Source organism: Gouania willdenowi, chromosome 7, assembly GCF_900634775.1.
Source record: "Gouania willdenowi chromosome 7, fGouWil2.1, whole genome shotgun sequence".
In the NCBI taxonomy this organism is placed as follows: Eukaryota; Metazoa; Chordata; class Actinopteri; order Blenniiformes; family Gobiesocidae; genus Gouania; species Gouania willdenowi.
The window spans coordinates 2,052,002-2,063,529 of NC_041050.1; the positions used below are offsets into that span (position 1 = coordinate 2,052,002).

The 11,528-nt window shown below is 34.8% G+C and overlaps 1 protein-coding gene across 3 annotated transcripts; it reads left to right on the top strand.

The window, feature by feature from the left end:
• The first annotated feature begins 3,585 nt into the window (after window positions 1-3,585).
• slc48a1a (solute carrier family 48 member 1a) lies at window positions 3,586-11,090 on the top strand. Of its 3 annotated transcripts, none has more exons than XM_028452475.1 (4): window positions 3,586-3,978; window positions 4,080-4,198; window positions 6,363-6,530; window positions 8,803-11,090. In XM_028452475.1, exons 1-4 carry the CDS (start codon window positions 3,971-3,973, stop codon window positions 8,937-8,939), a joined length of 432 nt encoding a protein of 143 aa, XP_028308276.1. In that variant the 5' UTR covers window positions 3,586-3,970; the 3' UTR covers window positions 8,940-11,090. The 3 variants fall into 3 exon arrangements, with proteins under 3 accessions (XP_028308276.1, XP_028308277.1, XP_028308275.1); XM_028452476.1 differs by having other exon boundaries at window positions 3,589-3,978; window positions 4,083-4,198; XM_028452474.1 differs by having other exon boundaries at window positions 3,596-4,198.
• The last annotated feature ends 438 nt before the right edge of the window (window positions 11,091-11,528 follow it).

The window sequence follows — 11,528 nt, forward strand, 5'->3', positions numbered from 1 at the left end:
GTATTTGGAGCGATTTTGTGTTTTTGTTTTGAACGCCAAGCAAAATTAGAGCTTGTCTGGTCTAATTTATGTTTTATTAAACAATTTAAAGTTATAAGTTGTTGATGATGACGTTGTTGTTGGACTATATAGAAAACATGGGCTTTTCAATGATAAAGGCTAAGCTAGCCAATCCAAAACTAGCATGCTAGCTATTTGTTTACAATCAAATTCGTGCCCCATAATACATTTTTCAGCAACTTACAATCATATTTTATTTCTGTATTTTGATGTCATGAAATCTGTTTATCACACAGGAAGTTGCACCCATGACCAGGAAGTAGTGGCTCCAAGAATAAATCACATTTTTTAACAGGAAAACATCACAAATCTGTAAAGTCCATCCCATAATAATGGGATCGAAGTGGGCGTGGCTTTAATAAGAAGCTTCAAATGACTTTAGGAGGAAAATCCTCATTAATAATATGTTTTTTTTGTTGAAAACTCCGTTTGCTGTTAGGAAAATAAATGCTGCCCCCTGCTGGAAGCCACAAAACACTGGGAAAATAAAAATAAAAAATCAAATGTATTTATGACTATGAGGTACACATTTATGTATATTTGTGTTGTCATTTTGTGTTTTTGGAGACGTTTGGTGTATTTTCTGTTGTCTTTTAGGATAGTTTCTGTCATTTGTTCTCATTTTATGTATTTTGACGTCATTTTTGTTGTTCTTTTAAACATTTTATTGTGATTCTGTATGTTTTTGATGTCATTTCACACATTTTTGTTGTCCTTTTGTGTGTTTTTGGAGTAATTTTTGTGCATTTTTGTTGTCGTCTTGTATATTTTATTGTAATTATGCAGATTTTTGCTGTCCTTTTGTGTATTTTTTCATTGTGCATATTTTCTGCTATTATTAAAGTCTTTTTTGTGTGTCTTTTTCTGTATTTATCTGTTTCTATTTGGGTCCTTCAGGAATGGGAGTGGGATTTCCTGCAACACATCTACTACGCCCATGGAATGTAATTGGCCAACACACGCACACACACACACACACACACACACACACACACACACACTTCCTTTCCCGTGTCCAGAGACACTTCTATTGGTTTGACCTTTTGGTCTAAACAGAATAACTCAACACTTATTTTGACTTCTTAGAACAGACAAAGGCACCTGGCTACCCCCCAGGGTCACATGTGGCCCTCAGTCAAATTATTTGTGTCCTCCAAAGCAACATAATACATAAAATTACTCCCAAAAACACACAAATTGGCAGCAAAATCCACAAAGTAAACAAAAACTTCCCAAAATACACAAAACGACTAGTAAAACATAAAATGACAACAAAGAAAGACACAACAACCTCTTAAACAAACAAAATGACGACAAAAAACACACAAAACAACAACACGTTACAGATTACCCCTAGAGACACACAAACTGTCAACAAAATTACAAAAAATGATGACAAAAAGACAGAAAGTGACCCCAAAAAAGCACAAATTGACAACAAAAATGTAGAAAATGACAGAAAAATACACAAAATTAAAACAAAAACAAATAAACTGAGAAACCATCAAAACCAAAAAGACAAAAAATGACCAATCCCCTTTTACCCCCGTGTTAATGCTCTGATTGGATATTATTCTACATGCTGACATAAATGTTGATCATGTGGCCCTTGCTGTGATAGTTTCCCATCTATGCCATAGAATAAAAATAGCCTGATTACATCATTTTGAACAATATTAGCCTGTTTTCTGTTGTTTTTTTGATTACAACATGCCAGATTTAACTTTTTTGTGCAAAATATTGAAAGAAAAGTGAGTTAACGATTTTAATTTTATATATTTTCCCACCAAATGCCCAAATGTTTCCATCCTATAATGATAATATCTATATGTATATATTACCTCCTGTCAGTGTCCGTGGTTCTGCTTCTCAATCCCAGCCTCTGCCTCTCTCATGTGTCCCGAGATGATTCCTGGGAGTTATGGGGAGTGATTTCTGGACTCAGTTTCCTGTATCTCTACCATTGGTCATGAAGCCAGTGCTGCAGGGCACACACAGCACACACACACACACTATACACCACATTAATAGCTCTACAGACTCTGTGTGTGTGAAGCTTCATTATTAACCCATAAAATATGTTTGTCTAATTATCTGCACGTTCAATGCAGAAAAACCTTCCTGTGGGAGATAAATCATCACTTTATGTCTCTACTGTAGAGTCACAGCTAATGTTTTACACTCAATACGTCCTTTGTGTGTGTGTGTGTGTAACTGTTGAGTGTTTGTTGCTGATGAATATCTCATCTTAATCTCATGACTAAAAAGAGTACACAGTCTTTCTGTTCAGGTTTAACACAACAAACCCAGGGAATAAATGAAAATACCCTCCACACTGTAAACACAGAGATAATCAGCTACTCAAACATGAATGTTTATGAGCAGTCAGCGTTTATTCTCACAACAGGGGCCAGAAATATGTGACCAAAGGGCCACATTATTAATATTCATGTTTAGATGAATGACCAATCTGAGCATTAACACACATCTTGCCTTCTATATATTTTTGCTGTGTTTTTTTTTTTGGAGTCATTTCATGTATTTTTGATGTCATTTTGTCTATTTTGTTCATTTTAAACATTTTATTGTGTCTCTGTATGTTTTTGGTGTGATTTCTCACATTTTTGTGATCTTTTTGGGTATTTTTCACTGTCCTTTTGTGTTTTTGGTCATTTTTGTCTCGTTTTATTGTTCTTGTATATTTTTTTGTAATTGTGTCCATTTTTGTTGTTCTTTTGTGATATTTTTGTTGCCATTTTTGATATTTTCTGTCACTGTCTTACTGATTTGTATTTTGGACGTCATTTTATGTATTTTTGATGTTATTTTGTCAGTTTTTGTTGTTCTTCTAAATATTTTTTTGTGGTTTTGTATGTTTTTGGCGTCATTTCACACATTATGTGTTTTTCAGTCATTATTGTGTATTTTTATTGTCACCTTGTCTATTTTATTATAATAATGCAGATCTTTGTTGTCCTTTTGTGTATTTTTTTTTTTACTTCTGTAGTGATTTTGTGCATTTTTGGAGTTACTTTGTAGATGTTTTAATACAGTTATTAAAAATAGTTATAAACAAAATTCTCAAATAAATCTGTTTTTAATTACATAAACCTACAAATAAATTACATTTTCAGAATATTCAAAAATTCAAAATTCAAAATAGAATGATGGCTTCCTCAATAACAGAATTTGACGCTCAAACTTGAGTTATTCTGAAATTGTATAATGGATTTTTGCTCGATTTTGTAGTTTTATATGATTTTAGATTTTAACAATTGAAAAAATGTTGCACTTTGTGCTTTTGTGTATTTTTATATAATCTTGTTTGTGTTTTTGGAGTCGTCTTGTGCATTTTTAATTTTAATTTTGTATGTATTTCTTGTCATTTTGGGGGTTCTTTTATTTTCTTTTTAATGTGTTTCTTGCAGTTTGCTATTTTTTCCACTAGGGGCGCTGTGTCGACTGGAGTGTGGTTGTTTTTCCAAAGATGTTCTAAATAGGAAGATGACCGCTTCAATAACACAATTTAACGCTCAAACTTGAGTTATTTTGGGGTTTTGTAATACATTTTTGGTTGTTTGTAGTTTTATATAATTTGAGATTTTAAAGATGGAAGAAAAACTTCGCCCAAATGTGAGTTTTTGACTTAAAACGTAAGGTTAGAAATACGGTTGAAGTGGCCATCTTGTCTGATACACGATCTTTGTGCAGCATTCGTGATAAACATCTTGTTTTCTTTGGGAGGAAAACCTTCAAATAATCTGCGTTGGTTTTATAAATTACGGCGGATTTGCCGCAGTTGTCGTTTTAACATTACATTTAACTGTTTTTACACCAACAGAAGGTGTTTTTACTTTGTTAAAAGGATTGTTATTGATTCGCCTGGTGTTTTTATGGACATTCTTACATAATGAGGCGGTAAGCTAAAGCTTTAGCGTTAGCCTGCACAGACTGTCAGGTTTTTATTGAATAAACACTCATTTTTTTTAGTCTTGTGTGTTTTTTAAAATGGGATTCAGTAGGATTTATGTTCACATCGGCTATGCCAGTGTTGGAGCAGTTTTCGGGTTCTCAGCTTTACTGGTTTGGAACCTGGCCTTCATACAACCATGGACGGCGGCTATGGGAGGCCTTTCAGGTAAAAACACACTTAAATATATACTTTAATACACAATTATATCTTCTAAAGTCCTCAGAGAACAAACATCATGAATATTTAATCCAAATCTGACCTGTGTACCAAAGTATGCGTTTTTAAACCAAATACTCGTCATTTATCTCATATTTTAGCTTTAAATTAACAATAACTTCACCAATAAATGTCAGAGAGTCTAACACAGGAATTCTTTTAAATACATTGTTGTGATTCTGTATGTTTTTAGTGTCATTTCACATATTTTTGTTTTCATTTTTGTGTATTTTTGTTGTCTTGTATATTTGATTGTAATTACGTAGATTGTCTATTTTTGTTGTTATTTGAAACCTGTTATTGTGATTCTATATGTTTTTGTTGTGTCTATATGTTTGTTTTAGTTTTTTTTAATGTAATTTTTGTTGTTGTCGTGTACATTTTAGAAAGTGGCTATAGATACGTTAAACTTAGGGTTAGGATTTAAATAGAAGGGTTAGCGGGGTAGCTAAAAATAAATAATAGCTAAAATAAAACTGACGGAACTTTTAGGTCACGTGGTGCACCTATCACATGACCTGAACTGGCCAATAAGGGGCGTTTGCGTATGCATAGAGTAGCAGTCATGGCCTACATTTTATTATCTCCCAACACGAAGTGGAAGGGTTAAAGTTAGGGATGTAACGATTCCCTTAACTCCCGATACGATTCGATTCACGATACTGGGTTCACGATACGATTCTCTCACGATTTATTTTACAAAATGGGACTGTAGACAAATGATTACTGAAAAATATTCCTTTCTTTTTTTTGGGAAAAAACCTACAAAAAACTATACTTTTTTCCTTTTATTTTTCATTGTCAAAAGAATCCCTTGATAAACTATTCAAAACAATGCAATTTAACTAAAAATTAATCTTGAATGAAATAAATAAAAGAATAATACAAATGAAGAAGAAGCCTATTAATTTAAATTCTGGTTCTATAGTAAACAATGCAAAACTGCAGAATAGTGTGAACCGTGATACCTATTAATTGATTTTTAACTGCCTTAAGATTAATCGTTACATCCCTAGTTAAAGTGGACAGCTTTTCTCAGAAACTGTTTAAAATAGGATAAGTTAATTCTGTGTGTGGCTTCAGGGTATCAATACCTTAACGGAGTTTGAAACTCACATATTTCCGCCAGCAGATGGCGCTATAACCAGGGTCAGCGCGTTTTGGCCTTTAACTCCCACACCGTATGTTGCATATTCAAAAATGTCATATCCACAAATTCCCTGGATAGCACTGAATCAGCTGAGCTAGGCCACGCCCATTTCCTTTTTGAGTTTTATTGAAGCAGAATCGCGGAAAAAATTTCCAGGTCCTCCTTGAGGTTTTGTCCAATCAGCATGAAACGTGGCACGTAAAGTCTTCAGCTGGACCTCATCCGAAGTTGAGGAAAGAATTTTGTTCAGTCAAAATATGCGCAAATTATTAACGAGTAAAGTTTTCTAGCTAGCTATAAAATGTTGCATATCTTGGTCAAAATAAACAACAACACCAAATCTGAGATCCTTGATTGTCATGTGACTGTGGGGGTTTGAGAAACCCAATTTAAAAATTTCATGGGAACTGAAGCTTGGTAGTTTTGGGAAATATTCCAAAATATAAACTTTTTATGGTAATTATTTATTGGAATTAATCACAAACTTTAAATAATCATATTATCCAAACACAAATATTAGCATCTAATGAAATTTATGTAATAATACAAAAAAAAAAAAAAAAAAAACTAAAATCGTTTGCAAAATGTCTTCAATCTTCAAAGTTAAAAACGCTACATGGGAATTCATGTGATATTTTCAAAGATTGGTGGTTGTTAAATACAGTAGGGTGGGTCCATAACATATTTACAGTAGATATCTAACCCTCTAAAACATTATTTCTGCATGTTCCAGCATTATTTACTGCTCACATTTATAGTTATAGAGTTGATCATGTTTGGTATAAGTAATAAATACTCTCACACACTGGAGAGACAACAAAGACCTGTTTCTGCTTTAAAACTGTGGTGCTCGGCCCTTCTCGTGGTCAGCCAATGAGAGTCATGGGACTCACTAGATCACGGGGTTAATTAGCATTGGTTTATGCCTAAACTGTGTGTGTGTTAATGTGTGTGTGTCGTCAGGTGTGCTGGCCTTCTGGACTCTGGTGACCCACATCATGTACCTCCAGGACTACTGGCGTACGTGGCTCAAAGGTCTGAAGTTCTTCATGGCGGTGGGCGTGTTCTTCTCAGGCGTGGCTGTGACCGCCTTCATCACCTTCCTCACTCTGGCCATCACTCAGAAACAGAGTAAGTCTTCCTCACACACTCATCCTCCTGTGTCCTTATAAAGCAGGGGTGTTAAAAACTCATTTAGGGGCCAAATATGGACCAGTTTGATCATAAATGGCTGCAGATTTTAACAATCATTCAACAATATCTCAGCAAGAAGTGACAGATCCTTAAAGTTCCATATCATGCTATTTTTCACCATCATCTCCATTTGTTCTAAGAACCAAAAAAACATAATATTTGAGGTTTATTTTCCCAAACTCGCCTGTTTTCCAGAGTTTTATCCTCTGAAAAGTCACTTTCTGACCAACTCTACACAAACAGGCTGATTAACGTCCTACTTATGCATATTCATAAGTGGGCGTGTCTATAGACGGGCCACTGACTTCCTCCTCCCCACACGGTGACGTAGGGCCAGAGGACGGCCCGCCCTCCTCCCACCCACTCCGTAGCTGAGCTCATGCTGCTTTATAAACATGAGACAGAGCGTGGGGGCGGGGCGTTCACCGGTACATACATAGACTGTAGAAAATACATACATAGCACTGTGTGAAGGACGCTGAAATGCTCACCTTAGTGGGCGTGTCTGTTTAGATGTCAATCATGGCAGAGAGCTTCCTGGAGGCGTGGCTTCTCCAGCTCAGTGCCACGTCAAATTCCTCATCAAATTGTAGCGAGGTGTTTGTGTTCACCCTGTAGTACGAAAGGAGCAAATCACCCTCTGACTAATGATTGATGGAATCAATAAAAAAACACTTTGATCATGTGTATGAAGTCATAATAACACTTTATCATGTTTAAAGCACAGTTAATTTAGCTTAACACGGGCCCTTTAAATGTCCTTAGATTTTGGACCAAATTGTATTTAATTTGGGGAGATTTTATGGATTAATTTGAGAAAAATTGCAGGATTTTGGAAATTTTTGAAAAATTATTTCAACAACAATAATTACAACTGTATTTTTTGGTAATTTACACAATGATTCATATTTTCTCTGTCATTTTTACTTTCTACCACAGGCTGAATTGGATGCTCTAAAGGGCCGGATTTGGCCCCCGGGCCTTGAGTTGGACACGTTCCCTAAAGGGACAATAATTACGCCCTTTAAGGCGTCAACAATATCCAAGCAATAAGTGACAGATGTCTCTTTAAAATTTCATTGATTTTTGTGACCAATAATGTGAAATAATTTCAGGAAAATTGAGTTCTTTGAACTGTGATAAGAGTGTGGGAAAAAATGCGATATTGTGGAATTTCATTGCTTTTGTGTATTTAGATATTTGAGATATCTACAACTGATTTATTTGGTAATTTGGACAATTATTTGTTTTTTTTTTTTGTCTTTTTAACTTTATCCTGCGTGCTGAATTTGATGATCTAAAGCAGACATGGGCAACTGGCGGTTTGGGGGCCACATTCGGCCCTCGATCTGATTTTATGCAGCCCCCGAAGTAATTGTACAAAATGATAGAAAAATACACAAAACAAAAGCAAGAAGACATTAAAAAACACAAAGAATTACATCATAAATACAGTAAAAGACAAGAGAAAAACACAGGAAATACGACAAAAAAAACAACAACAATAATACACAAAATATAGAAAATTACAGAAAAACAAATTTTAACAAAAAGACAACAACAGAAATACACAAAATTCACTCCAAAAAAAACATATAGCAACAACACAAATACACAATATGACTGCAAAAAACATATATTTTACAGGACAAATACACAAAATGCCTCAACGAGCAAGACAACAACAAACATCCACAGAATAAGAGAAAAACACACAAAATGAGAATAAAAACTTTGTTGTTTCCTGTATTAATGCTCAGATCACTCATTATTCTAAATGCTAACATGAATGGTAAATGGACTTGATTTTATATAGAGCTTTATCACCACTGAAACAGTCTCAAAGCGCTTTACATATCAGCTCATTCACCCAATCACTCTCACATTCACACACCAGTGGGACAGGACTGACATGCAAGGCGCTAGTCGACCACTGGGAGCAACTTAGGGTTCAGTGTCTTGCCCAAGGACACTTCGACACATAGTCAGGTACTGGGATCGAACCCCCAACCTCTCGATCAGAAGACGACCCACTACCACCTGAGCCACGGTCGCCCTGAATGTTGATCATGTGACCCTCTGATCAAACAAACACATTTTTGTGGCCCTGCTGTGATAATATTTGCCGACCTCTGATCTAAAGGGCCTGATTTGGCCCACGGGCCTTAAGTTTGACACCTGTGATAAATTCTCTCTCTCTCTCTCTCAGCGCTGACGGACCCCAGGAGCCTCTACCTGTCGTGTGTGTGGAGTTTCCTCAGCCTTAAATGGTCCTTCCTGTTGTCTTTCTACTCGTTCAGATACCGGCAGGAATTCGCTGACATCAGCATCCTCAGTGATTTCTAACGCGTCAGCGTTCATGGACACGTTGGAGACCGTGAAGGTGTTTCACTCAGACTAAAGTCGTCTCTCACCACATGGACTTTCCCTCGTTGCCCTTAGTTACCGAGCTTTGTAAACTGCGATCTCCTTTTTATGAAAACAAACGAAATCATGTTTCACACAGAAAATCCATCTTTTCTCTCTCTCTCTCTCTCTCTCTCTCTCTCTCTCTCTCTTTTTGTTTATTTAAAATTACTCTCCATTGTCACGTTTTAGAACAATATCACATATTTACACACTTTTTTTTTAAACGGAAAACTTGCGAAGTCTGGAAAATTTTAAGAAAAATGGACAAAAATGTGTCCAATTATACGTGTAATCCAGGGGTTTTCACCTGAAATGTTTAGTAATTATTAAAAAAAGTTATTACCGATTAAAATTAATATTTTAAAAATATTTCCATTATTATTGTTTTTCAAATTAAAATCTTAAACAACTATTTTCTGTACTTTTACTTTTTCAAATATGAATCAGTATAAAGAGTAAAATAAATAAATAAAATACAATATAAAGAGTAAAATAAATAAATAATATACAGTATAGAAATATCTGAGCTGGAGCATTTTATCACTAATGGTCAGAACTTTGTGCTAATGAAAACGGGGTCACGATCCAAAAAAGGGGTTTGGAACCAGCGGTGTAACGTATGGACTAGTGACCGTGTCATCCTGTGATCTGAAGTATGTTTTAATGTGTTGCGATACAAAGACAGCTTTATCTGATGGTGTATTAACTCAGCTGGTGATCAGTTTATCTGGTGACACGTCACAGTAGAAGCTTCTCTAATCACATGACATGCATGAGATTTCATGTAAAACGTGAGGGTCGTTCTCTGGTTAATTTTTTGGGACCAAATCACACATTTTCAACACACAAAACAACAACAACAATACATAAAATGACTCCAAAAACACAGAAAACAACAACCAAAACGCACAAAACAACAGAAAAATGCAACAAAACCGACCAAAATATACCAAAACGTTTCCTTCAAAAAGACACTAAAAGAAAAGAAAATTTGCACAAAAAGACTCCAGAATCACACAAAATAACAAAAACACACAAATTGAGGAATAAATACAATAAAAAAGAAGATTTTTCCTGTGAACCGAGTAGCTAACGTAGCTATAGCGACGTAATCTCAGCGTAACTGTGTTATTTATTTATTTTTGGTAAATCATCTGAAGCATACAGTGTAAAATGTAACATTAATGAACCATATTTAGCATGTTTGCTAACATTTTAACGGCAGTAAAGTCATTTAAATACGACATTTGGGACATTTTGAGATATTTTGAGACATTATTTAATCTTCTGTGACCTGCAGCTTTTTCATTGTGAGAAAAAACCACAAAGATCAACGTGATTCTTTTTTCTTTTTATCTTTTTAAATAATTGGGGGATTAATTTGTGTTTTATGTCTCTGATGTGGAAGAAACGATCCTCAATGTGTTTCTTAGAGCTTTGGTCTAATGTTTGTGTGCAGTAAGTAAGTTTGTTACTATGACAACCTGAAACCAAACTGTCCACGGCTAGGAAGCTAAAATGCTAATGCTATTTTTTAAATTTAGACTTGATTAAACGTGATGAATTGCTTGATTATAATGTGATTACAATCACATTCAAAGCTTCTAGTTAGTGTGGAATAATGCACACTACCTCTTTTATCCTCCAGAGGGAGACAAACTTTCTTTCTTTCCAATATTCTGACATTCCTCTCGTAGAGAAAACAGATTTTGAAGAAGAAAATGCACTTTATGGAGTCGATGCCCTTGTTTTTGCACAAAGAGTCTGAGGAAATGTTTTCTGTCTTGTGTGCGTGTGTGTGTGTGTGTGTTGAGCAAACAGGCTTTGTGTTAGTTTTGTATGTGTTTGGGTTGTGGCTCAGTGTGACCCTCATCACTAAGGTCCTGTACTACAAAGATGGATTCCCTCTCATCGCGTAAACTTCCTGGATTAATTCTGGGATTGAGAAAGTCCAGGATGAATTAATCCAGTGTGGTAGTCCAGGTTCTACACATGTTACACTTGTGTTCCTATGACAGAACAATGAGTGAATGAATAAACCACATCATGTATGATTCAGACTTATTAAAGGACTCATTATGTTATCAAGCAGACGTGTCGTCTCTTCTTTGTTGGTGATTTAGGGAAAATAAATATGACGAAAAAATCTCACCCAAAAAAAAACACAAAATGACAAAAGTACATGAAATGACAAAAACACAGAAAACAAATCCATACATAAGAAACCACAACATACAGTATATATACACAAAACAACACATATACACAAAATAACAAATACACAAAACAACATATACACAAAATAACATATATATACACAAAACAACACATATACACAAAATAACAAATACACAAAACAACACATATACACAAAATAACAAATACACAAAACAACATATATACACAAAATAACAAATACACAAAACAACACATATATATACACAAAACAACATATACACAAAACAACAAATACACAAAATAAATACACAAAACAACATATACACAAAATAACAAATACACAAAACA